Below are 26280 nucleotides of genomic sequence, written 5' to 3' on the forward strand. Positions count from 1 at the left end.
GGCGGGGCCCGCGGCGCGGCCCGGCCTCCCCGCCGCCGCCGCCATGCTGGTGCCGGTGTTCACGCTGAAGCTCAACCACAAGATCCTGCCCCGCATGGTGGCGCTGGGCCGGTACGACGGGACGCACCCCTGCCTGGCGGCCGCCACGCAGGCGGGCAAGGTAACGGGGCGGCGCGGCCCGCCATCCCGCCCGCCTCCCCTCACGGGGCCGGGCCGCGGCCGGGCGGGGCGGGGGGCTCCGTGCGCCCGCCGAGCTGAGGGGGAAGAGCCCTTCCTGGGGGCTGGCAGCCGCCGGGGCCTGCCCTGGTGCTGCTGCCGGGGCGTCTGCGCCCCACGGAGCGGCCGGGGCCCGCGCCCGGGCGGGTCCCCCCCGCCGGCAGGGCCCGCTCCCCTCGGGGGGCTCGGAGGGGGCCTGTGGCTCCGGGGGGGTTGCAGAGGTCGCTGCCCGTCTCTGAGGTTCTCCTCTCCCGAGCAGCCCCGGTGCCGCCCTGATGTCTCCAGCGGAAAACCGTCTTGGCGTCTGCCGGCGTCCCTGCCTCCCGTCGCGAAAGCCGTGGACGGGAGGGAGGTCTTGCTGGCCTCGCCTCTGCCCGCAGGCCGGGAGCCGCGGCGGAGGCACCGGAGCTGCCTGCAGGCAGGGGGGCGCCACGCTCGAAGCTCTGCTTTGTGGCAACAGGGAGTTTGCAAAAATGGGTAGCTGGTAACCCAAGTCGCCAAGGAAACTTGCCCATTTTCTAGCAGACAATGGGATTTTTTTCAAGCAGACAGTGGAATTTATCGTACCGTTCTCAGTTACAGCAGTGAGCCTTAGCACTGTTATGGACGAAGCTCGGTGCTGATAAATGACACGGTGCTAAGGTTTCTGTAAATGATGCAAAGACTGCCTCGCGGCAACAGAGAACGTTGTGTGCGCTCTGTTCGAGTTTGAAATACAAACAAAAGAGGGTTAAATACAACTGAACTAATAAACAAAACGTAGGTTGAAGCATAAACCCACAGAGGCATTTAGGTTGCTGTAAATACAAATATGGTTCATCTGTGATGTTTCCCAGCATTATTCATTTTATTTTGGAGCCTTTAGGAAGAGCATAGAACAAGGGCTTGTTCGAGAGGCAGACTGTACAGCCGTAAAGCAAAGGCTATTAAGCATAATATCCTGTGATCCCCTGACTCTGCTCCAAACAATTATAGTGACTAAATATTGGTTAGTGAGAATAAAAACTTTATTATCACAGGCCCCTTTTTAAATTAACCGCATTCACCTACAGATGGAGGTTACAGATAGGTACCAGGTAAATTGTTCTAAATGTTTGGGGTTTTTTGGTAACACTGTTACCAGCTGGCTATAATTTGTTTAGTTTGTTGTTGCTCCCTTTATTTGCTTTTTTTGCCTGACTCTGAAGACTTGTCAGTTGCCGTTTTCAGAAATAAGCAAAACAAACGTGGCACAACTGCACTGGCCAGAGCAGGGGGTTTCCTGCCATTTGCCTTTTTTGGTGTAGGTTAAAACTAAAGAATAACTGTCAGAAACAGTATTGCCAGCAAAAAGACCCAGTCTTTTGTCCTCACTTTGGTTGAGTGAATGCCCTTCTTTGCTATCGCAGTTATTATCCAAACAGTAGTCTTTAATGTTTGTATACAACCACGTACATGCTTTGTGATAATACTTATATCTTTGTTTCTACAGGTGTTTATTCATAATCCTCATGCCCGAGGGCAGAGGACAAGCACAAACCGAATGGTGCAAAGTAACCAAGATTCGGACATTTCTCTTCTCAACATTAACCAAGGGATCACTTGTCTAGCTTCGGGAGTGCTGAACCCTCAGCTTGGTTATGATTGTCTTCTCGTTGGAACACAGACTAATTTATTGGCTTACGATGTGTATAATAACTCGGATTTGTTTTACAGAGAGGCAAGTTAATTTCTTGTCTGCTTTTTTTAGTATCTTCATTGTTGTCTTTTTCTTTCCATTTTAAACATCACAGTTTCTACATTCCTTTGTCAATTAATTATGCCTCTCTTCTTTGCCTTAGTTATATTACTGTATTCAGAACATTTTGTCTTTAGAATATCTGGAATATTTCAAAAGAAAAATATGAATGTGATGCACGTCTGCGTATGCACGTGTGAGAGCAAATTTTCATAGTATGTCACACATCACCTGGCAAGACAAAATTTAAAAAATTTAATAGGCATTCAGAGCTCAGCTAAACTGATAGTGATAATGTTGGAAGCTCTCTTTCTGTGTACTCTGATGTCTCATTTTCTGCTGTTTCTTTTTCTGTAGGTTTCAGATGGAGCCAATGCAATAGTTCTTGGAAAGCTGGGAGATATTTCATCTCCACTTGCTATTATTGGTGGAAACTGTGCCCTGCAGGGCTTTGATTATGAAGGAAATGACCTTTTTTGGACAGTAAGGCTATGCATAATGCTTTTGATGTTATTACAAGATTCTGTCAATGGCACTAATTCGTCTTGATTTTTTTAATATGATAAATATTAATTTGGTTGTTGATCTTTCTTAATTTATCTCAGACCTTAAACTCGTGTATTCAGTGGTTGTGTATTCACTGCACTCAGATGTTGCTTGAATGTTGACTATGTCAGTTGTTCTGTTGCAGTTGAGATCATAAAAATAGTTTAGCTTCTGACAGCTATCATCAGTATTGAGGACTGTCTTTCTCGTTTTAGGTTACTGGAGACAACGTTCGTTCATTAGCACTGTGTGACTTTGATGGTGATGGCAAAACTGAGGTTTGTAACCATTTCCATGCAAATTCAGCTGTTTGTCATGGTCTTATAGTGAAATGATAATAAAAACCCCATGCCTTATCAAATATGACTTGACTTATATTACCAGTTAAAGTGATCCCTGTGTGGAAGTTGTGCCTTTTTTGGGCTCTGGTCCGGCAAAGACATGCACAAGTGCTCGGTCCATGTACATGGAGCAGCACTGGTCTCCTGGACTACTCTGAGTATGTAAAACTAGGCATATCTGGGGTCTTTACAGCATTGCTGCCTTGCTTTGGTGAATGGATTGCTAGCTGTAATGGAAAACTTCTCGCATTTTTGTTAGCTACACCAGGAAAAATACAAAGAAATGCCTGTGATCATCAGTTGCAAGGCATCTATTTCAGTGGTATTTCTTGAATATGGTTACAAATAGTTTTTTAAATTTCAGAGAAACAACTTGCAAGCATTTTACGTGTAAAAGTGAGCTCTTAAAAACCTGTGCTCTGTGAAGAGCTTCACTTATGATTGGCAAAATCTTTCTTCACATCCAGTCCTCCTGTTTCTTCATAGTGACATGGGGAAACGAAATATTCTTTGCTTTTCTGATTTAAAATGAAGATAACTTGTAATGAGCATCTTCCTGATAAGATGTGAGACAAACAATAGGAAACAGCTGCTATTCTGACCTTGCAGGCTGCAAGGGATGGATGAAGTCATGAATTTGTACAGCATTCTCTGTTGTACGTGTTCTTCCATCCTGAATGAATTGAAGGATCATGCTTATAAATATGAATCTATAAGAAAATTAGTAGCTTCCTAGTATATATCAGATGCAAGTAAATATGATGTTAGATCACCATGCTAAAAATACTAACTTTTGTCATCTGTCTTTCAATTTTAATCATAATGACTTAAGCTTTTCTGTTTAGTTCCCCAAAAATCCTTGTTTGGAATGTTTACTTGGACTATGTAATGTTTATAGTGACGTGTAAAGGGCCTCTACACTTTTAATGTGTTTTTTATAAATACTGAACTGATACAGACACTTCCCTTGATTGGGATTTTCAAGAAGTGAAAAAATCCCAGGTTTTCCAATCAATTCTGCACAGCTTCTCTTAGTGTATATATTTTTTTTTAATGTGCTGAGAGGTGGTTACAGAAAGTGGAGACAGTGTATAAAGATTCAGAAACCAGGAAACTGAACTATGGCACTAATTTTAAATGTTTTGTACTTCTGCTTCTAAGTGGTTTTCTGTTGTTCCGCTATTTTTTTCTGCTTGAGAAAGGTTCATTCTCAGCAGTTGGTGTAATCTGATGTTACTTCAAGCTAAGCAGAGTTGGATACGTTATCCAACTAACTTACCCTGCCCGTTAGCCCAGCATGCATTTGCTGAGATTTTTTTTAGGGTTCTTTTTAATCTTAATTATCTACGTAATTTCTTTTTTTAATTTGTGGCTTTTGTGAAACTGCCTCTGGTTTAAAATTGAAGTTCTGAGAAAATGCACAGAAACATCTTTTTATGTTGTTGTTTCTCACTTTGTGTCTTATCTGATAAATGGGTGTGCTAGCTTCATTTCCGTTTTTCGCGCCCTAGTAAAAACATGTCTGCATTTAAAAATGACTTATTTTAAAACTGCATGAATATGCTTCTGTCATTTAGTAGCTAACAAAGCTAATTTGTTGTAGTCACTGTCTTCCTCAGGATTTTAGGTTGATACAGTTGTTTTCTCCCATCTTGCCAAAGACTTGGGCAGCAAAACCTTTTCCTTGCTTTTTCAAATTCCAGTCCAGTGGAATGAAAGTCATTGAGGTGGACGCGTTGAATCAAACTAAATGAAAAAAAAAAATCTTCTAGGCACCTCTGAGAAATGCAGCATCACCAGTAATTGTTTCAGGATTCTGTGCTTTTAGCTGGTCACTTTTTGCTGGTAGTTGCGACTTGTTGAGAAATCTGTACCTTTTACATATGTTATTTGTTGTAAATTATTTCAGTAGCTACAGTAAGCTTAGCTTGGTGTAATTTAGTTTGTCATAATCTGAAGCATCTTTACTTTGGAAGAAAGAAAAGCCTTGAATCTTTTTAAAAATCCAACTTCGGTATGGATTTATGTCTGTTCTGCCAAGTAAAGATAGAAGACTCATTGGTTCCAGTGGGGAAAGCTACTACCAGATTTTAAACTTTCATTTGTAATTCTATTTGTCATTGGTTTGATGGATCACTTTATGGGCAAGGCACCAAGCAGATCTCTTCCTTCGTTTCTCAATTTGCAAAATAGAAGCAGTGACTTGTCACCATCTTTAGAAAGTGCTTTTCCACCGCCTGTTTTCAGTTCACACCTTCTACCTGCTCAACTAGGAAACAGGAAAAGAGCTAAGATGTAGGAAATGATAAGGAATGAGAATGCAGAAGACCCAATTCAGTGCTGATGTCCTATTCATAAATCATTTACATCAAGCTAAAGCCTGTTTTACCCATGCTTTGCGGTAGTGGCAGACACCATTTAGGTTGGAGGAGCAGTGATGGTTTGATCCTTGGATTCATTGGTTTTGAGGGTTTTTTTAAATGAGGGATGTTCAGTGCTAAGCAATGATTTTTTTTTTTTCTCCAGCTGTTTGCTCACAGGCTAGTAACTGAGAGTCGCTGTTTCTCTGAACCCATGTAGTACAAATCAGAACTGAGCTGCAGAACTGAGCTGAATCTTTTCCAATAAGAAAAGAGCTTAGCCCTGATGTTTCAAAGTATCTTTTCTCATTCCTACCACAGATATTGCACTATGTTTTTGTAGAGTCAGGCTTGACAAAAAAGGTATAAATAATACTCAATCAACGGGAGACTTCTGAAATCTTGTCTCGACAGAGAGTACCTTTTGTTCCTCTGGCAACTTTTCATACAGCTGTTAAAACCTCTTCATTGCTGGACTTGGAATGTTTATTTACCATCTGGGTCCTGGAGTATGTCCTTTTTATTTCCTTAGCTTGAATAACTATTTTTAAGGTAGACTTTATTTTTTTGTAGCTTCTTGTTGGCTCTGAAGATTTTGACATCCGAGTGTTTAAAGAAGATGAGATTGTGGCAGAAATGTCAGAGACGGAGGTAAATTACTTCTAGCTAATGTTTATTATAATTGCTGATGGAGCTGAAAGTATTGTGTACTGTAAAGCTTCTCTGGTTACTCTGGTTTAAATTTATTGTGTAGTTAAATAGTTACTTAACTATTTGGCACAGTATCTATTCTGCTAGAACTGCAGAAGTTAGAGTTTAATAATGTCTTCATTATGCATGGGGTTTTTTGCTATTACTATTTCCAAACCTTTCACCAGGTTGAGAAAAATAACTATTGTTTGACTGAAAATCAGGGTCCTGTCCAAAGGTGATTAAGGTTGCTGGATTGTGATTGAAGCTCTTAGTGCCTTCTGAGCAAAAAATGTCTTCTACAGTTTTCCTCAAATGCATTGACACAATCACAATGAAGTAAGTTGCCCCTGTGTGTATCCAGACAGTGCATGGCAGGGTAGGAGGGGGTTGCCCAGGCAAAACGGGAGGTTTATATTGCAGTTGGAGTTACACACTGGCTGTATAAACAGAGCTGCACCTTTGCAGTGCCTGAAGTAAAATATGGCGCAGATAGATAGGCGTTCAGAGTGATAAACAAAAGGTGTGGGAGTTGCCTTTTAGCTTAAGAACTGAGAGATCCCCACTGTTAAATTTTGGTTGCTTGGAAAGGAGAAAAATAGCCTTATCATTGCATTTAGGGGTTTTCTTAGCCTTCTCATGACCCTTCTGGGCCCAGGGTAGAGTAAGGACACACTACAGACCTGTGTCCTTGAAGATCTGAGGTCTTCCGCTGCCCAAGTTGGGACTAAAAGGCTTAGCTATTAAACCACTTACGAAGAGCTATAAAAGATAAATCGGGGCAGTGTTCTAGGAAAGGAAGCTGTTGCTGTCACTGGAATTAGAACTGGGCCTGTAACATGTTCTGCTGTCTGTACAGTGGCCAGTCTAGAGTCATGTCGTGATTTCTAGTTAAAGGGAAGCTAAAGGTCCGTCACTCTCTTGTATGATTTATTTCTGGATCCACAGCAGAATTGTTTTAAATTCATACCTGCAGAGTCTTGAGAGGCCTGTTACAATCCTACTATTCTAATCTAAAAGGGCACAGCTGCACCTAAACCTTTCCTTTTAGGAAGGTAAATTCAGGGAACAATGGCTTTATACATTGTGCTTGTTTTGGAAGACTTGAATAGTTTGCATTTTCTGTGTTTAATCACTTACTCTGGTGAAACTGAAACTGTAACTGTTGTGATTCTTGAATTTATAAATGGACAATCCCGTATTAAAGGGAGTTGCTATCTATGTGAGTTTGACTGTTGCTGGGTCTTCTGTCCTTACTGGATGCTTGCAATTTAGAGGGTATTGTTACTTGGGAAAGGCTTTGGAGAAGATCTGTCAGACAGAAGGGTAAAGGATTTGGAAACCATGTTTTATGGTAAAAAAAACCAAGGAGCAGTCAGCTGAGTTTAAGAAGTTTGTGAAGGATTTAATTTAAAGAAGTCTTCTGTGCTATGTTGTACAGAAGTCCAGACAGATGATTGCAATTGTTCCTCCTGACTTTAAAGTCTCTAGTCTTACTGTGTGGAAAAACCTGCATTTCCAAGCACCGAGAGCCTTAGCTCAATGAATAATTGTAAGGTAATGGGTCTTAAAAGGAGTGAAAAACAGGCTGTGTTATGACTCGGGTCTTTCCTGGAGCTGTTACTTATTCAGGTAATATCTAGCCTGGTGTTCTAATTGTGTTCCAGAAAAAGTCCAACTGTGGGATCTGTTAATTTTTATCTCACTAATCCTGGGCAAAGATTTTCTACCAAAAATATCTCTAGGGCTTTCCCAACCCATGTAATGTTGAACTCCTTAGCATCCTCAGCTCCTGAAGCTTTAAGGAATGTTGTGTGTTTGGATTAGGTTTTTCAGTGATAATGTGTCAGCAGTGATGACCACAGGAATCCTATGAGCAGCTGTGTTGCTGCTTGTGGTAGGAAATATTTGGTCAAAGTACACAGTTTGAGGGCAATTCTGCAATCTTTGCTGAAGTGTATCTTAGCGCTGGCAGTGCAGCTTGTGTGAGGAAATCCTACAAGGCCTTTGGTGATTTCAAACTGATTTTTAAAAATAGTTACTTCAGTATTTAATGCTTCCTACAATAGACTTATTGACCATTTAAGTAGTGTACAGTTCATATGATAGAGAGATTATATAGTCTGTTCTCTGTTACCTGAAGATGCAGAAGTTTTTACTCCTGTATCCTCTCTCTCCTTCTACTCCCCACCCCAAGACCATTACTGCACTTAGCCCCATGTACGGCAGTCGGTTTGGCTATGCTCTCTCTAATGGGACGGTTGGAGTTTACGACAAGACAGCCCGCTACTGGAGGATTAAGGTTAGTCCAATGTTAGAATATCAATCATCACTGAAAGTTTGAAGGCTGCTAGGAGATTTGGTACCTAATCTCAGGTCATTCTGATGTTATCCTGACTACTTAGATGAAATTGAAATTTTCTGCTGAGCATAGCATTTAATGTAATTTTTTTCTTGCCAAATCTACCTATTTTTATAGATACATGCAAAACTAATACCATGTCAATTCCTGCAGTGCTTTTGGGACTGTTGGTTATGGCTTAAACAACACTGATACAACAGTGTGACTAGGCATGCTTCAGCTTCACAGGGTCATTTAAGCAACAGAGAAATTTGAGTTCACTGTTAGAAAATGCCCCTGGCTGTATTGCTGAATCAATAAACTGTTTTTCAGAGATGGACTTAATCTTGTGTTGTCTATGTTCAAAGCTAATTTTTTGCATCAAGAGCAGTTTGCTGCTGCAGCAAATCATATTGGCAAGGTCCTTTCCTGATGCTCATTTTAATATTCTTAATATAACACAGATTAGAACAGCCTGTGTAATAGTAATAAGTGAAAGGATTCCTTGGGAGGCAGCAGGAAGAGGCCAGTGGCTTTCCTCGCTGGTCTCATTTTATGACAATGTTGAAGCCCTTATTTCCCCCCTGCCACCCCTAGAGAATTTGGCTTTTTACACTTTGTTTCTGTGAGTTCTCATCTGCTTGGATGAAAATGTATTTAAAGGAAAGATCAGGTCCTTTGAGAGCAGTGGACTAGATTTGTAATGCAAGGGCTAAGATTTCAGAGATGTGTGTGACCTTACAGATAGTGATGCTCAAGCTTCCTCTTAAGAGACGTTTTTCTATTCCTTTCTGTAATTCCTGTAGACTCATACTCCAGTGTCTTACATGTGTCAAGCACGTGCAATTTCAAAAACGTACCCAAGCTTAATTTGTTCTTTGTTTTCTGTCCTCAGTCTAAGAACCACGCAATGAGCATACATGCATTTGACCTGAACTCTGATGGTGTGTGTGAGTTGATCACTGGCTGGTCCAATGGGAAGGTGAGTTTATACAGGGGGCAAATGAGGAGCTGTAAATCTGGAAGCTGTGTTTGAACAAGGCTGTTAAATTCTCTGAAGGACAACAGCCAAAAAATTAAAAAAACGAGTGCTGAAGAACTATTGCAGTAAACCGAGTTTGTCTGGTGAATCCTGTGCCAAGTGCAAGATCAGAGAAAAGCTGCTTCCTCTGCTTAGCTCAGAGTCAATTGCTAAGGAGTGGTAAGTTGTTTCCGTGGTAGCAGAGATCATATGCCACATCCTAGAGCTCCTGCGTGTCTCTTTTCAGCTGTGTCTTCAGCACATGCTAATAATCCTCTGCGATGTTTCCTGAATGTTCTCAGGCTACAGGGAAGACAAAAGCGGTTATGTAACAGTAGAGCAGCGTCAGTCTTGACTATGGCAGAATTAATCAGGCATTATTTAATTTTATGTAAAGTCATACTATACAGCTCATTCTTCATCTCTTAAGCCTGTTGCGTGGTATTCCCCTTTGCCAGAAATGACTGTTCTAGATTCCAGATCTCTCCTGGACACAGCTTGCCAGGTTTTTTTTGTAAAGCTATGCTTTTTTCTTCACGCCTCTCATTACTCTCATTAGCCTGGAGCAATTTAATTAACTTCATATCAAGCTGGCAGTCTAGAGCCCAGATATGTTGTAACTTACGTTGGATTAGGTGTTAACATTGTTAAAGAGAGAACGTCTCCTTGCTTTACTTCTTTTTCTGTTCTTTTTCACTGGCAATCTGTCCTGCTTGTTGGTCTGAAACAGTCCCTAGATCCTAGAAAGAGTAATGCCAAGTCCCGTGCTTTGGAAAAGACACACTGCATGGAACTGAGCCCCCCTCGCTGTTCTTCTCCAATGAAAAATAATGAAAAGTTGTGGTATTCGTGTGTAACAATAATTCACCACACAAGGGCCGCAGCTAAGAGGAGAGATTGTAAATACTGCATTAAGGTTATTTCTGGTTTAGTCCCATCATTGCTGCATTCATGTGTGCATAACCTTCCAAGTGCAGACTTGCAGTCCCCTTCTTTCCTTCCTCTTGTTTGTAACTTAGGGAGGCATCTCTGAAGAGCAGTTCCTTCTAGTTGAGTCTGTCTAGAGGTCATTTCTTGATAGTATTTTTTTCATGTGTGGTGTTCTGATCAGCAGAGCTGCAAGTTCACCTGCAGTTCTGTGAGCAGAGCTGGCTTTCGGTTAACAGCTCAGAGTACAGCATGACATATATTTTGGAGTTGGCTTTTCTGTTCATGCTGTGCCTTGGAACTCTTTGTTGTTCCAGGTTGATGCACGCAGTGACCGAACTGGGGAGGTCATCTTTAAGGACAACTTTGCTTCCTCAATTGCAGGAGTGGTGGAGGGGGATTACAGAATGGATGGGAGCACCCAGTTAATCTGCTGTTCAGTTGATGGCGAAGGTAAGAGCATTGTTCAGGATATAATTTACTACACAATAATATCAGGCACATCACATCATCTCAGATGAGCTAAACGTTGTTTCAGTTCCATAGGCATTTTTGTGTGCCAAATTCCCTTCTCTTTATGCGAAGTTAAGGGAATTTTGAGTTACGCTATCTGCAAACAGGATTTTGAATATTGCCTTCTCTGTGATAATCAGTGTTTCATTATGATCTAAGAAGCCATCAAAATTAATTTGCCTAACGGAAGAAATCTCATACTAATAATGCAGAGATAACTATATTCAGTAGAGACTGTGTTTTTTCAGGCAACATTATTATAGATGAATATATAGGAAATCTTTTTTCCTATATGTGATGATAATTTGGTCACTTTAGAGTGGGTAAAGGAGTTTAGAGAGCTAAGGGGGTGTGTGTGTTTTGGTTTTCTTCTAAAGAGGAATATTTTTTATATTAGAAATTTTAGATGTTAACAGCCCTTTGTTTCCTGGAAAATGCTATCCTGAGGCTGGAGAACTGGTGGATTTATCCCACCGTGCATTCGAGAAGTCAGACCTGGCTACTGTGAGTGGAAACAAATATCATCACAGATTATTTAAATAAGCTCAGCATGAATGGCTTCAGGAGAGACAATGCTGTGATTATCCGACTGCTTGGCGTCAGTGGTCTGAGACAAGCAGGTCTGGCACAACCTATTTGGAACAAAAGCCTGTCCTTGTTAAATAGCACAGTGTTTTGCTGTCTGTCTTAATCACAGGCTGTGGGGATGTGCTGCGCTTGGGCTTCAGCATATAAACCTTTTTCCCAAGCTTACAGAGGGGAACATTGTGCACAGTTCCGAAGATACCTTGTCCTAGCAGAGCTGTGTAGGTTAATGTCACCAAATATGATCAGGCTCTTCTGATGGGTACATCATACACAAACCTTGGCACAACGGGGATCCCCTTAGGCTGAAGCCTTTAGGCATTATTAAATAGTAATAGCCCTGTTGTTTGGGTTATGTGGACAATGCATTCTCATGGTCCTTGTTATTAGAGTTTTGTTTAGGGCCAGCATCCTTTCACATGAGGTGTTCTTCTATATTTCAGTGTATTTTCTGTCTTGCTCTCATTTTAAATGAATGATTCACTCAGAAATAATAAAGTGGGTCCTTTCATCGGAGGACAGCGTGCATGCTTAAATGCTTTTCAGGTTCCCTACAACTTTGTACTGGGGTTACATAGTCAGGCAGCATATTCTTCACAGGTATCAGATTTTTGTCCCTGGCTTTCATTGCCAGCTGCAACCAGAGCACACAGCCCTAGAGCAAAATGGAAGTTTATAGCAGGCGTCTTTGTCGCATCATCTGTTCAGCTCTTCTGTCTCCACAGGCAGTTGGAGATATTTCCATAACTCTGTGCTCCACTGGGCTACTGGGAAACAGGTCTTACCCCTTGAAGTGAAACATCCCTTGATTTGGGGAAACACTAATGTGGGTAAATCTTGTTTATTGGCTGATGGACGGTGACTTAGAGTCACCTCCAGACAGTAACAACTCCTCTGACCAGCTCTAGAAATCCGGGTGCATATTTTATTAATTTTGCATAATTGCAAACTTGCCTAAGCACCTGAAAGAATGATTGCAGTGGGAATCCTCTCGCAAAAGGACTGGGTGCTGCACTTGTCTGGTCAGGTGAAGACAGCTTGAAGGCAGGTTGGAAATTCACCTTTTTTCTTTTTTTAAATATGCAGCTCTCTTGTCCTGATCACCAGGAAAGTCAAAGCCTCTGTGGGCATAAACCAACACTCAGGTTTTCAGCTGAATGGTACCAGCTGAAGACCAGAATCAGTATCTGCTGCTGAGGTGGTAGAAGGGGGTCTTGTTACAGAAACTAAAGTTTTGGGGAGGCTGTGAAAGGCTTTGCTGAAATTGGCTATGTTTTGTTTCTGTACAGTCCGAGGTTATCTGCCAGGAGGTGAGGAGATGAAAGGAAACCTAATGGATACAAGTGCTGAGCAGGATCTGATCCGAGAACTTAGTCAAAAGAAACAAAATCTGCTGCTGGAATTAAGAAATTATGAGGAAAATGCAAAGGTACGACTTAAACAATGTGTAGGGCCAAAACACGCCTTTCTATTGCTAGAGTAATAGAGTAATCTGGGAAGCGGTCATGGGGCAATCCAGACAAGTCAGAGCTGTAACCTGTTAGGATGCAGTAGACCCCAGTCTACTGGGGATTCCTGCTTCTGCATCTGGCTTGCTCCTTGTGCAAGTTCAGAACTTGCTTTTTGTATTTTAATAAGTAACATTTTCCTTGCTCCTCTGTCTTGCCAGAGCAGTTGGGTTTGGAGCTGGATTCTGTTCAGCCCTTGTGCTTTGGTTTGTGACTGCAAATTGTAATTTTCAATGCATGAACCAACTCGGGGGTCAGAGGGGATTGTTTGAGAGGATCAGGTGAATGGGAGCGCTGCCCGGGTATAGGACGTGCACTTGTGGCTTGATGGTGAAAGTGCAGAAATAGTGAGCTTTGAAAAATAGTCTGAGGAAAGAGCAGACCCATATTTGAACAGTAAATGACCACCATAGCAAAAGCATGGAATTATATAAGCTTGTGCTTAAAATTGAATATATGTTAAGTGCTTTTCTGAATAAAGGTTTGGGTACAGATCTCAGCTCCATTGACAATAAAGCACTTGAACAAATTGTGGCACAGGTGTCCACAGCTCCATGCCTAATCCGCCCACTATTCATAGCAACGTGAAGTGTCTGGGAATTGCTGTAATACAACCTTCTCCTGCAGGAAAAAAGAACTGACTTATGTGTGTGTTTTCTAGGCTGCTTGAATGAAAATCTTGAAATTCTGATACTGAAGGGTATGTGTTTTGCTACAGGCTGAACTGAACACTCACTTGAAGGAAGCTGATGTGCAGAGAGGTGTGATTCCAGCAAATACCCAACTCCAGACAGCCCTCTCGGTTAATCTGGGCTCTGACAGCCAGTCTGCCCATGTGGAGCTGTGTATTTCCACCACAAATGGTGAGTGGAAACCTGCAAACATTGACATTCATTTCATGGAAATTCATGCAAGCGTTTAGTTATATTTAGCTGGTGATTTGCCTGTCTCCCCTTTATTGTCTGTAATTTCCCCTTTGTGGTTCCTTTCCTTTCAGAGTTTTGAATCAAGCTGTGTTCCTCTGATGGGTCTCAGGGGAGAGAGAAGAGCTTGACAGAATTTGTTTCTTGTTACATGGTATTTTCCAAGGCAATTAACATTTAACTTGGTTGAAATGAGTCTTGGTGATCCCTGCAACACTCCTTGTGTTAACTCTGAACACTAACTTACAGCCATGTTAGTGAGGGTGTTGCATGAATGCAGCTGGACCTCAGCTGGCTTTATATGCAAAACTGGAACTACCCCAAGAGAGCAAATTCACCTAGCACCGGGCGTGCTGAGGATGCAGTCAGGTCCAGATGTGGTAGTGCTTGTCATCTGGGATATTTTAACAATTCAGAGGAGAGGTGTAAAGAGTTGTCTGTGCTTAATTCTGAAAACAGTGGTGGTTTGTTGGCCAGAGGACAGCTGTTAATTTAGAAACTGCTTTTTCTTCCTGTTGCTAAGACACAATCATCCGTGCTGTGCTGATCTTTGCTGAAGGCATATTTGAAGGGGAGAGCCACGTGGTACACCCCAGTCTCCAGAACCTCTCTGGTTGTGTTCGTGTTCCCCTTACTCCACCCAAAGATGTCCCTGTGGATTTGCACATCAAAGCCTTTGTGGGTTACAGGAACAGGTGAGTCTTGTGTTGTGATCTCTGTTTGTCTCCAGAGGTAACTGTGTGACCAGGAAATAGCAATAATGCGGCTTCATGCTTGTCCCATGGGAAGCGCACCGTTAATTCTCTGGTGCCCCACTTCTCTCTGTTACTGGAAGGAGAGCTGGAATGCCTTCTTAAAAACACTCTTGCACCTGTGATGCTGAGCTCTTCTCCAGACAAAGTCTAAATGCTCTGGAGTTGCTGGGACCTGCTGTGCTCTGGCTCTGCCTTTAGGGGAACAGCGAGCATTTCTTGTCCAGGAGATGCCTTATTGTGGGTCTCTGGAGGGAGCTGGGAGAGGCAGAGGCTATATCCAGGCTGCCTGCTCTTAGTGGCTGCCTCTCCAGGCCCTGAAGGCGAAGTACTTGAGTGGGCCTGGAGGCACACTGGTGTCTTTCAAGCTATGAAGTAACGCTGAACCCATTTGTCTTCAGGGCAAGCAGAAAGTAGCATGTGCCTGATTTCAAGACAACACTTTTCCAGATTCCCATAAAAATAAAATGTCTCTTCATATGCTCTTGACACCAACTTTCTCCCTGCTCACATCTGCCAGAACTGGCGGTGCCCCAGGAAGCAGCCTCCTTTCCCTGAACAGGGAAGCATATTTTGAGAGCTAGCCAACCATTGCTGAAAGAATGTATGGGACAGAATTCCCTTTTTGTTTTCTCTGTTTGTCTTTATTATTGCTTTTAATAAGACTTCACTGAACCTGTAAGGAAAATACTGAATCACATAGTAAGATCTTAAATGTCTTAGCCTAGAGAATATATTTCACTGGAAGAATTATGGAAGATGTAAGCAGTAGGGAGGAATCATTCAACCTCGTGATGGGATAAGCCTGGAATTTCCAAGTTCCAGTGTTTTTTTTCTGGGCAACGGTAAGCAGCTGATTACATAGCTGGAAGCTGCTGATGTCAGTAGCCAGCTAAAAAAGGATCAAGAACCATTGCAATAGGTGAATCCCTGGTATGTTAGTAACAGCCTCTATTTTTCCATTCGATTGCTTCCAGCACACAGTTCCATGTATTTGAGTTGACAAGACAGCTTCCACGCTTTTCCATGTATGCCCTGAGCAGCCCGGACTCTGCCACAGAGCCGCTGAGCTTTGTTAACTGTACAACAAACGAGAGGCCGCAAAGGGTGAGTTTCTGCTCTGCTTCCTATTTCCCAGTCCTGTGTACAGACACTGCAAGTGGAGAGTTTGCAATTAGCTTGAGATTTCCGAGAGCAAAAGAAAAATTACACAGTGAACCGCACTGCTGGCCTTTGGAGTCTGTGTATTACAACCTGACTCAGTGCTGGTTTTCCTTCTTTAGAAGATGCCTCAATTGAGGCATTCCTTGCTTCAGGAATTCCTGCAGTTGCAGGAACTAGTGGCCTGAGAACACGAGGTGTTTCAGATATTGTATCACTTGCCATGTGACAATTGATGGAATGCCAGCAGCAGGAGCCTTGTAGTGGGTGATGAATTTTGTAAATGAGCAGAGAACAGGAAAAAGGCAGTACAGTGCCCAGATAATGGCTCAGTTTCACAACAGATGAGCAGCAGTGCTGTAGCTTTGGTTCTAAAAGATCTGAATTGTGGGATGGCAGTAATTAGAGCTGGTCATTTCCCTCATAACTGTAGGGCTCTGCCATATTTACATGACCTTTACTGCATTAAATGGCCAAGGTAAAAAACAAGATTAAATGAAACTTGCAGTAGAACCAAGGCTTGCTTCCCAGCTTTCTCCAGTCTCCAGGCCTGGGCATTTGTTTTGATCTTGGGCTGTGGTCTATGGTTGTTGGATTTGATTTTCTTACAAATATTCAGCCTTGGAGCAGGGAGTCAACTGCCTCCGTTCTAACAAGTTCGTGATGTGGGTTTAGTGGATGAAATTTAGTAGACGAATTTCCAAGGTACCCTGAACAGAGAGCCCTGGTGCACATCGCATGCAGGGACATCGTGTGGTTCTCCAAGCTTTCCACAGAGGTGAAGGCTGATGCTCTTCGTTTTATTTTTGCAAGGTGGTTATGTGGCTGAATCAGAGCTTCTTGCTACCAGAGGATGCAGAGTTTCAGAGCGTTCCCTTTCAGGTTTGCTTCACTTCCCTTCGTAATGCAGGACAGCTCTGCATCAAAATCAAGCCCGGCGGAGAGGTGAGTACCTTCTTGGGCAAGGGGAACACCCGTTTAATTATACTGCAGTGAAACTTAAGGGTGGTGCCAACATGAGGAAGTAAAAATGGAGAAGGAGTGAACAGGTCGAGGAAGTACTCATGTTTTAGGGATGTTTTTGGAAAATTTTGGGTCTGTTTACTCTTAGTGGGTAAAATTCCAGGGCCAGTTAATGAAGAGAAAACTGCTTAGCCTACAGATCTGTAGGAAGGTATTTGTTCCCACGGAGAGTGGTTCCAGGGAGCCATAATTTGAGGTGCAAAGGCTGCCTGTAGCTTTTGCACTGGTCCTGTATGCACAGATGCCTCTTTGCCCCAGGCCTGAATAAAAGCCCCTTTGAAATCCGTGTCTCCTTATCTACTTAAAGCCATAGAGCTTGCTCATGCAACAATTTTGCCTCTTGATAGAGTGAACCTCTTTGAGCCTGAGTAATTGTTGGAGAGGCAGTCCTGCTGGGCAATTCTGGGAGATGTTTTGGCATGGGAGAGCGCTGAAGTGCTTTCTTTCCGTCCTGACAGATTTCCATCAACACGGATGATATTGATCTGGCTGGTGACATTATCCAGTCAATGGCCTCCTTTCTGGCCATCGAAGATTTGCAGGTGGAAGCAGATTTCCCTGCGTACTTTGAGGAGCTGCGGAAAGTGTTGGTCAAGGTGAGGAGACATTGGGCATTTCTAAATTGTCAGTCATTGGGGGCATTTGTATGACAGGATCTCTAAACTGCTTTATCTTCTTTGTGGAAATGAATGGCTTGTGATGGCTTGTGTATATTCTGTGCAAAGACAGTGGGACACCCTCAACTTTCTGTTTATTCTTTGTTCTGTGGAACAGGCCCTTGGTCCCCAGCAGTTGATTGTTGATTGAATAATGTAAATATGTTGCCTGGGAGATTGAGCTGTGGATTTGGGTCAGGGAGTAAGGTCTGTATCACCCCCGTCTGGGGGACAGGGTACTGCTCTGGCAGCCAGGGGGTGAGGGGAAGGAGAATGGTCCCAGCTGGTAGGTTAAATTGGGATGTTCTTTCCTATTCCACTGGGCCAGAGTTTAGCTTAAACAATTACCTGTATGCCCAGAGTGCCGGGGGCCTTTTCTCATGACTGTTTGCCTTGGACAGGTGGACGAACACCACGCAGTGAATCAGAGGCTCACTGCCGACATGGCTGAACACTCCAACCTCATCCGCAGCATGCTGGTTCAGGCAGAAGACGCGCGACTCCTGGGAGACATGTGAGCAATTGCTGCTTAGCTTGTGTGTTTTGCGTTTAGAATGGCCAGTCTTTGCTTTTCAGGCAGAAAAGAGCACCAAAAACCCATTTGTGTGATATAGGCATTGCCTAGTTACAACTCTTGGTGTAGAATTGGTACCTTTGCTGGTCCCACCATGAGCTCTCCTTGAGCCTTGTCTTGTTCTTTAGGTGTAAAACCAGCCTGGGGAAGGCAAAAGGGCGAGGATAGGGGCTTAGTATAGAGCCAGTGGGGTGAATCAACCTTGAGATGGTGAGATACATTAGAAAAAATACATTAAGGGAGGAAGGCAGTAAAAGCTGTCTGTGGTGTGTGAATTTGTGAGAACACCAAGAAGGAAATTTTAGGTGTCAGTCTTTCCACTCTGATTTGCTGTGTTCTGCTGACGTCCTATCTTTACCGTCAACAGCAGCAGTAAAGAGGTCTGAGCTACTGCAGAGCTTTCACTGGGGAAAGTGGCATCTCCTCTTTGGGTTGCTGAATAAACTAACTGCAAAAATAGACTTTTTTCAGTAAAATGAGTATAACCCACGTGTCTAGACAAGTCTGTTGTCTTGTAGCTGACAGACACGCAGGTAACTGTGCTAGCCATTACAACTGTGTATCGCTACACTTTTATATTGACAAACCAGGAATGACTTTCTTGTCCCCAGAGGTGCAAATAACTGGCCTGATTTTTCCCCCAGGAAAAATATGAAGACACGGTACATCGAGCTGTACGATCTTAACAGAGATTTAATAAATCAATACAAAATTCGTTGCAACAACCACACGGAGCTGTTGAATAATCTGAAAGCTGTGAATCAGGCAATCCAGAGGGCTGGGCGGTTACGTGGTAAGTATGTGTGTTTGGAGGGAATGAAGAGTCTTGGACCCCAGTAAGGCAGATAAGATGTGTCTCGGAGGCCACCTGGGTTAGTTAAGTGACTTCAGGCTTTTTGACCTGAAACTAAATTAGTAGAAGTAATCTTTCATTTTTCAGTCATAGCCAATTGCCTGTGACAGTCAACTGTGAGTGTCCAGTATAATCTGGGATCACAGGTTTAGAAAGAACAGTTCAAAGCAGTTTCCAGCTTTCTGGATGGTATAGAAATTGCTAGTTTTGTTGAACACAGTTTTAAAAACAGTTTTACAGTAGTGTTTTAGTTCTTATAATTCTGCTTTAAAAAAAACCTATCAACTTAAGCAGGGCTGTTGATCTATATTATTAGTTCTGTAGGTATTTGGGGAAGGACGTATTTGTCTATTTATAGCATTCCCCTTTCAACAAGTCCTTTAAGCTCTCCTATAATAGAGCTACAGACAATTCTTCTTTAAAGAAAGCATTTTATTTACATTTATATATATTAGAAAAAAGGTAGCATTTCACCATGTGTTTAAAAAATATTAGAAAGAAACCTGTAAATTTTGAGACTGGATCAAATAAGTAATTTTACCAGTTTCTTACTCAGTAACTGAATTGATTTTTCTTTTCTTTTTTTTTTTGCTTTACAGTCGGCAAACCTAAAACACAAGTGATCAGTGCTTGTCGGGATGCGATAAGAAGCAACAACTTTAACATGCTGTTCAGGATAATGCGTGTGGGAACAGCCTCTTCTTAAAATGACTGGAGGAGCAGCAGTTACACAGAGGCAGTGTTTCCATGCAGCGGGCAGATAATGGACCAGTAACAACAAGCAGTTAATTCAGTCCCCTACTCCACTGTTGGGTGAAGTAATTGCAAAGGTAGCATTTTAGTTAAGCCATCAGGTGAGAAATGTTATTATGCAGGCCAAAGCTTCGTGAAGAAAGCATCAGAGTTTAAGTCCAGATGTGGTGTTTATGCAAGACAGAGGTATGACCTTGGAACAGTTATTTTTCTTACAGTAACTTATTTATGTATTTTAATATATTTTGTAGTTAAGGCATTGGCTTTTTCCATTAAAACATAAACTGGTTTGACTGCTTTTGTTCTGGTTTAGTTGGAGAGATGTGTACAGTTAGGTTTATTTGTTGGGGAAAAAAAAACAAACCCAACCAACCAACCAAAAAAAAAAACGAAAAAACAAACCCCAAAAACCCAAACCACTTTTCTGGTTTTGCTGCGTAGTCTCTGTGCGCACTAAGCACTTAAACTCTCTGTGTCAAAGAATCCCAGGTTTCATTGCAGGGATGTGCTGCTTTCTAGGTAAACTGCAATTCAGTGCACTAGAAGCACCAAAGCGATAACATCTCCTTGCTGTCTTTTAAGCCAGATCTTTGAAATCCGTCCAGTTCCATGTTCCACGCAGGTAGGAAGCGATCTGTTTCATACCTGACGCTCTACCCACACCTGGATTGCAGCAAGTTTTGCTTCCAGCTACTGGTTCTGTGCTGCTGCTGGAAAAAACTGCAGATACTGAGGTGGGCAAGGGCGCATTTCAGGAAGAACAAAACCAAACTATAGACCCAAGCTGGTGCATACTTATGAAGAGCTGGCAGTACTTAATGGGATCAAAAGAAGGTGGTATTGAAAAATCTCTTGGCTCCTGGCTCAAACCTGTTTATTAATTGTGGGATCTCTTAGAATTGGATTAAAATATTACAGTAAGGCTGTATCTTAGATCTAAAGATATTTTAGAACCTTTGCCAAAGCATATTTCTTCTAGAAGCTAAAAATATCCTGCACAGGATGGAGGTTGGGCCCCAGTGCTCCTAGCTCCCGCACCATTCATCGCACCTACTGCTGTATGGATCAGTGTTTGCAACGTGGGTGGGGAGGAGGCAGTCCGCCTCTGTGAAGCGAAGTTCTTGGGTAGCTTCTTGGGGTTGTCAGGAGTATTCGTGTCCTGTGACTGGTCTGGCTCTTACTTGCCACTACTGAATTAAAGCCAGCAGCCCACAATTTGTTACAGAGCAACTGGTGAGTGTGCAACCAGCTGAATGGGGAATGTAATTCTTGCAATGTGTTTTGATCCCCAAAACGGCCCCTTGCTGCTGCTTTGGCCTCTTCAGTACGTAGAACTGCGCTGCCAAAAGCACAGATCCCTGTCAGTTCAAATCTGCAGCAGGAGCTCATTTGAATCCTTTTAAGAACCTGGTTGCTAGTCAAATCCAGCTCCCTGGTAAAAGGGTGGTGAGCCACCCATGCTGTTCTAAGCAAGCGAGCTTTAAGACTTGATTATGGAACAGTCTCCTGGCATAAGTGCTGGGCGTTCTGCCACCTGCTGTACCTGTTCCCACTGTTTCAACCCCTTGTTCTTTATGTTCAAAATCCTAATGCTTGCTTACTTACATTTATGTAGTCCATTCAATGATAAGAGAGTGGCTCTGATCAGAAAGCAGCTTTCCCATCAGCCTGATTTTCAGGGCTACACACCAGGCACTTCTAGTCCCAGCTCTGTTTTGCTCTTGGCAGTGAGGAGTGAGTCCTTTGGTCACAGTCCAGACCTCTGATAAAGCTGATTTCCCCTGGCTAAGTTTCTGACAACAAATTTGTCATTTACTTTCCCATAAAAACAACTTTTATCTTTGCCAAATGTGAAAAACACATCCCCTTAGCAGAAGTGATACCAGGTTTGCAGCTGCCTGTTGAAATAAAGCAGTCCTTGGCTGGTGCACAGCAGCAAGCTGATGTAAGCTGAACCTGCACCAGGAGATTGGGGCAAACGGTCCCCGCTGGTACGATTCAGCCCACGACTAATGCCTAGTGATCCTGTTCTCGGGTACGGGAAGGGAACTGGTCACAGCAGGTTAAGCTGCTAGTCAAGTATAGAATAACCTCTGAAAGTGCACTAGGAGAGCTGCTTGTTGCTAAAAATTCCTGGGCAAGGCTGCTTAGATGGCACCACACCTTGGTACGTGTGCTGGGGATCAGGTCTAGAGCACTGTCCTGTCCCACTGGGGCACTTCAGAGCCTGCCTGAAGCTTCAGTTTGCACTGGAGCCTTCCTCATGTGGCCCCTTCGCTGCCTGGGAAACACACACTGCAGAAGTACCGTGCTGGATCAGCGCCCGCTGAAGAGGGATCTCTGTAACAGCGATTTTCAATGTCCTAATTCAAGTTCCAATTTGGAGTTTAAAAAAACAAAACAATTGGAACTGACACTTGACAACAGGTTATCTGATTTTAGCTCATTTTTCCAAGTCCCGTGGATTGCTGGTCATCTTAATACTAATTCACTGAATACCTGATGTCAGAACTTCTTTGCGGCATGTTTATGAATGCCGAAAACATTCCTTTAGTCTGGTCTACAGCTAAACGCTTTTATCTTGCTCCATATTGAATTGTTCCTGTTTTCAGCTACTTGGCAAACTGATAACCACCAAATCCTGAAAAATTTGTTGTGAAGCATTTGTGTAACTCAGTGCTTCAGTAACTGAAAGCTGCTGGTACCCCGCATCGAATGCCGGGCTTTGGAGGTGCAGTCAGCTGGTGGGAAACACGCGTCCTCGTATGACCGAGCTGATTGGCGTCTGCGCGAGGCCGTCTTGCCTGGTATGAAGTTTCTGGTCTCTGTTCCTCATACTCCATAACTCCGTTCACTTACTGTTCTTGATCCTATTTTTCCATATTGTCCTGCTTACTCATTTTGTGGGTATGTATGTATTTCATACTCCTTTCCATAATGATCAGAGTACTTTGCAAGCAGCTACACCTAATTGTAAATGCAGATTTGTATCCAGCAAGAGCATCTATAGAGAGGGCTTTCGTTATCGGCACAGTCTAAATGAAGACCCCTCTGCCCAAATAGCTCATGTCATTTGAAATTCCAGTGTGCGGAGTCTTTCCCCTGGACCGCCAGCCATGCGTGGGGCTGTCTTTGACTTTCAGGACCGAACAGGATGGGTGGGAGAGCAGAGACATGTTGATTTTTAAATCTTTGAACGCTAACTGCAAATTTGGCTTCTTAAATTACTTCATCTCAGTCACCGGAGGCAGAAGGGTGGTTCTGTGTGTGATCAGGTAGATGTGGGCTTGCTCAAGTAGAGGCTGGCATGCCCTCTAGTGTATTATTTGTTATTAAAAAGCAGTAAGCTTCAGGGAGGCCGTTCCAAGATCTACCAAGCACACGTGTAGGTTGGCAGTGCAGTAGAATAAGTAACTTTATTTTGTTGACTAACTTACTCCCAACTTTGCCTAGCTGACTATGCTGTGAATAGCTGTGGTATCTGTCACCTTTGTTCGAAATGACCAAAACAGTTGTGCTTTTGCTTTTTTTTCATTTGAAACCTCTATTACTTGTCTCTTTCTACTGGAGCAGCTCAGAATAAGAACTTCTTTCTCCCCAAGAATAACTGCCGCCCAGAAAGGCTGCAGAGTGCCTCAGAAACCAATGATTCACAGAGAAGGGAGTCCTGTCCTCACTTCAGGATTTGTTTCTAGCTTCATCCCCTTGTCTTTGTAAGTAGCATAAAACAGTAGCAAAAGAAGATTAAAACCAAGCAAGAAAGTCTCGGCAGTGCATGGAGAAGCCAGCTTAGGGAGATGAGTCAGAATACAAACAAGATGGTGTAGATCTCGCAATAGCAGCTCAGAGCAACCATGTTCCAGCTGTTCTCCTGGCCCAGCAGTGCAGGAAGGAAAAGCTAGAACCGAGCAACTGCTCACAGTCCGGGACTGAACTGACACTGCAACTGTCCGGTGCATCAGGCTCTGAACGGCCGTGTTCTCCCCTTGCTCTGGCGCCAGCAGGGGCTGAGACACCTTTCATTTTAGAAGCAACGGCAGCAGCTTCATGCTTCAGTGGTTCTTTTTTCAAACCTTGTCTGTTGGGATCACAGCTGAAGGTTGTTGCTCCTGTATCTTCATGAAGTCATGCCCGAAGGACGTCCTGCTGCTGCACCAGGAGGGCTGCAGAGTACTCATCTGCCAACACGGTTGCTTTGAGCTCACTGCTCCTCTGCTGCCAGCTGCGGTCTTACACTGCCGCACCGGTCTACAACAGCAGGCCTGGAACTGGAGAAGCAACAGACAGATCCAAAGCTAGCCTCTCCCAACCCAGGAGAGGCAGAAGCAATAAAACGTGCACCCTCTCCCCAGCTCCCTGCAATCCTGCTTGGATGAGCTGAAAGTACACCTGTGTCTATTCAGTGCCAAAAAAAAAATTCAGGCAAGTACATGCAGGCCAGGGCTGAGCCTCCAGCAGGGTGTTCTGCAGTCTGGCTGCCTCCTGAAGCAACCAGCACAGCTCTGCTCAGCACCTGGTGGTGGGCTGGACACCTCAGAGGTGACAGTCTGCCACGGTCCTGCTTGCAGTGAACGTGGGGCAGGCGAGCAGCATGTGTAGGAGGGCATTGCGCCAAGACCACCGCCTTTCTTGTACTGTGTACCACTGGAGCTGGATAGCTGCTGCCTGGAAAGGTCTGACCTGATCTCCAGTGACAGAAGCCACAGTGGAGCCTAGCAGACCCCAGGACAAAACTAACGTGACACAAGGCCACGCTGTTGGTGACCTGTGGATGACGAGCCAGGGCGAGGTGAGTTACCGCTTCCTGCCACTTGCCCACCCTCCCCTGTCCTGAGGCTGAAGCGCAGCCATCCACGTACCCACGCAAGCAGAGAAGGACGCAGGAGCAGGTCTCGTCTCTTGTCTGTTTAGCTTGTAAATTCTTTGGAGAAAGGGCTGCATCTGGGTCTGTCTGCACAGCATTTAGCATAATAAATTCCTGCTCCTCGTTACAGTGCCAGGTCCTTCTCAATGCCAGCAGCTTTACAGCCTCACTGTCTCCCTTCCCAACTCCACAGAGTTGTGCAGCTGGAAAAACCTCCACAGCAGCTCCTTTATTTCTGCCTACAAACAGTGAACGCAGTTAAACCCCAGAAAATGTCTTGGGTATTTTGTAACAAAACTTGCCCAACCAGAGTTTGAAGCATTTAATTTTTTTTTTTTTAATAAAAATCAGTCATCAGCTTGGGGCAATGCACAGTTGTAATTTTCACCCTGGCAGGTTAGAGATGCATCCCACCGTGCTATTTCCATGAGAGAACAGCTGGAAAGCTGACAGAGCCGCTGTCAGTTCTGTGACAATGACCCCCTCCACACAGCATTAAAAGTAGTCAAGAGTGCCTGTTACAATGGACTCAGGAGAAGACTGGATTTCCGTTTGTGCAGTTAAAAGAGTCACCTGGGCCTCACTCAGTAGCAGCTCGTATACCGCGTGATGTGTTAGCATCAGCGAAGTTTGTCTGGGCTCAGACAGGCCCCAGCTGAAGGCCTGGGTAGAAACCTGCCCCCCCCCCACCACCACCGTTATTTTCTGTGTGACAACGGTCACACTGCACCATCACTCGTAATAGACAAAGGAAAAATCCCAAAATCCTGTTCTGTTCGGATGCTTTTTCAGGCGTGCCAGGCTACGATGATTGATATATTTCACAAACTTCATAGTTTCTTTGTCTCTATAAACTAAGGCCAAGCAGTTGTCCTCTGGATTCACTGTCAACAGCTAGAAGACATGAAGATAAGGGACGAAATTAGTTTCACAAAAATGGCTTTGATAGCATTCCTAGGAAGAAACAAACAAAACTGTTTCAAAAGCTAGTCAGAACAAAGGTCTGGTGTTAGAAAGTGAAATATGTCACTACTTTCATTTTAACACCCCTGAACCTGAAGCATTTATTAGACACCAAGGTTCACTTGAAGGGATTCTGGCCGCCTTATTAATATGACTGTTCAGCACTCTCACTAGTACTATACTGAACATGACACAAGTAAACAGCACTTCCTTGGAAAAGCCTCATCCTGCTGCAGGTGGCATTAGGCACTGTCAGGGCCTGAGTCTGAAGCTTTATGGTGAGCGCAAGCCTCTTGAAGCTGAAGCCAGAGCTACGCCCATGAGCTGTAATTCAGGCAGGAAGGCTCCGGTGCAATACCAAGCACCCTCAGGATTATGTTAGCATTATGACAAAGTGTAATTATGTCTCTCCACCCTAAACAATTTTATCTAATTTGCAGCTAGGAACTGAGGTCCTTACCTCTTCATCTTCACCTTTAGCGATGTAGGAAGTAAAGCCACCATATTCTGGATCCCAGTCTTAAAATAGAAAAGAAAGATTCTTAGAAAGTTCAACACTGGCCAGGCTCCATACAGCCTTCCTGGAGATGCCGCTTTTCCACCCCACTCACAACAGTGACTGGATACAGGATGATTCCCAGTTTAGCTCCTGCCCATCTATTCTTTTTTTTTTTTTTTTTTTCTTCCCCAAATCCGAAACAGCTTGAAACAGATGTACCAGATTTGCCTTTTACCACAGACGGGCCATTTAAGGTTGCTTGGCTCTCTGCTCCTCACATGTAGAGCAGTTTTGCCTTAGCAGATATGCAAAAGGCTTTCAGTATAATTACCAGCATGTGCCAGGTGGTTTCAGCCGTGCATTCTGGGCTCAGCTGGTCCAAAATGCTTATGTTTAGATTTTTATTTTCACCACTATCTAACAAGCAATCAACCTAAAATGCCTAGACATGCCTAAAGGAACTTTTGAAAACCCTGGGCTTTGTGAACTGGAGG

General features: G+C 43.6%; 3 protein-coding genes across 7 annotated transcripts in view; 1 reads left to right on the forward strand and 2 right to left on the reverse strand.

Annotated features, from left to right (window-relative positions):
* BBS2 (Bardet-Biedl syndrome 2) lies at positions 1-22137 on the forward strand. 4 transcript variants are annotated; one of them, XR_014229039.1, is made up of 18 exons: positions 1-160; positions 1688-1915; positions 2291-2416; positions 2695-2757; positions 5754-5831; positions 8068-8172; positions 9107-9193; positions 10477-10612; positions 12547-12686; positions 13484-13628; positions 14212-14383; positions 15418-15547; positions 16415-16546; positions 17083-17220; positions 17682-17794; positions 18499-18647; positions 19307-20194; positions 22073-22137. XR_014229039.1 is itself a non-coding variant. In XM_082320206.1 (17 exons), the coding sequence occupies exons 1-17, from the start codon at positions 44-46 to the stop codon at positions 19411-19413; spliced, it is 2166 nt and encodes a 721-aa protein (XP_082176332.1). In that variant the 5' UTR covers positions 1-43; the 3' UTR covers positions 19414-21174. The 4 variants fall into 4 exon arrangements, 3 of the variants coding, with proteins under 3 accessions (XP_082176332.1, XP_082176333.1, XP_082176334.1); XM_082320206.1 differs by lacking the exon at positions 22073-22137 and having other exon boundaries at positions 19307-21174; XM_082320207.1 differs by lacking the exons at positions 5754-5831; positions 22073-22137 and having other exon boundaries at positions 19307-21174.
* The window catches only part of LOC309594305 (metallothionein-2), a 216043-nt gene that overhangs the window by 15677 nt on the left and 174086 nt on the right, over positions 1-26280 (reverse strand). The gene's annotated exons all lie outside the window — the stretch shown is intronic.
* The window catches only part of OGFOD1 (2-oxoglutarate and iron dependent oxygenase domain containing 1), a 13232-nt gene continuing 8212 nt past the window's right edge, over positions 21261-26280 (reverse strand). The window contains exons 12-14 of one of the 2 annotated variants that reach the window (XM_082320209.1): positions 25748-25806; positions 24320-25218; positions 21261-23728 (exon numbers count right to left, since the gene is read on the reverse strand). In XM_082320209.1, the coding sequence (XP_082176335.1) occupies positions 25057-25218; positions 25748-25806 (221 nt within the window). In that variant the 3' untranslated portion in view covers positions 21261-23728; positions 24320-25056. Of the gene's footprint in view, positions 23729-24319; positions 25279-25747; positions 25807-26280 lie in introns of those variants that run through there. The other variant, XM_082320210.1, reaches the window with a different exon arrangement.

This window comes from Platalea leucorodia, assembly GCF_965183815.1.
Source record: "Platalea leucorodia genome assembly, chromosome: 8".
NCBI lineage: Eukaryota > Metazoa > Chordata > Aves > Pelecaniformes > Threskiornithidae > Platalea > Platalea leucorodia.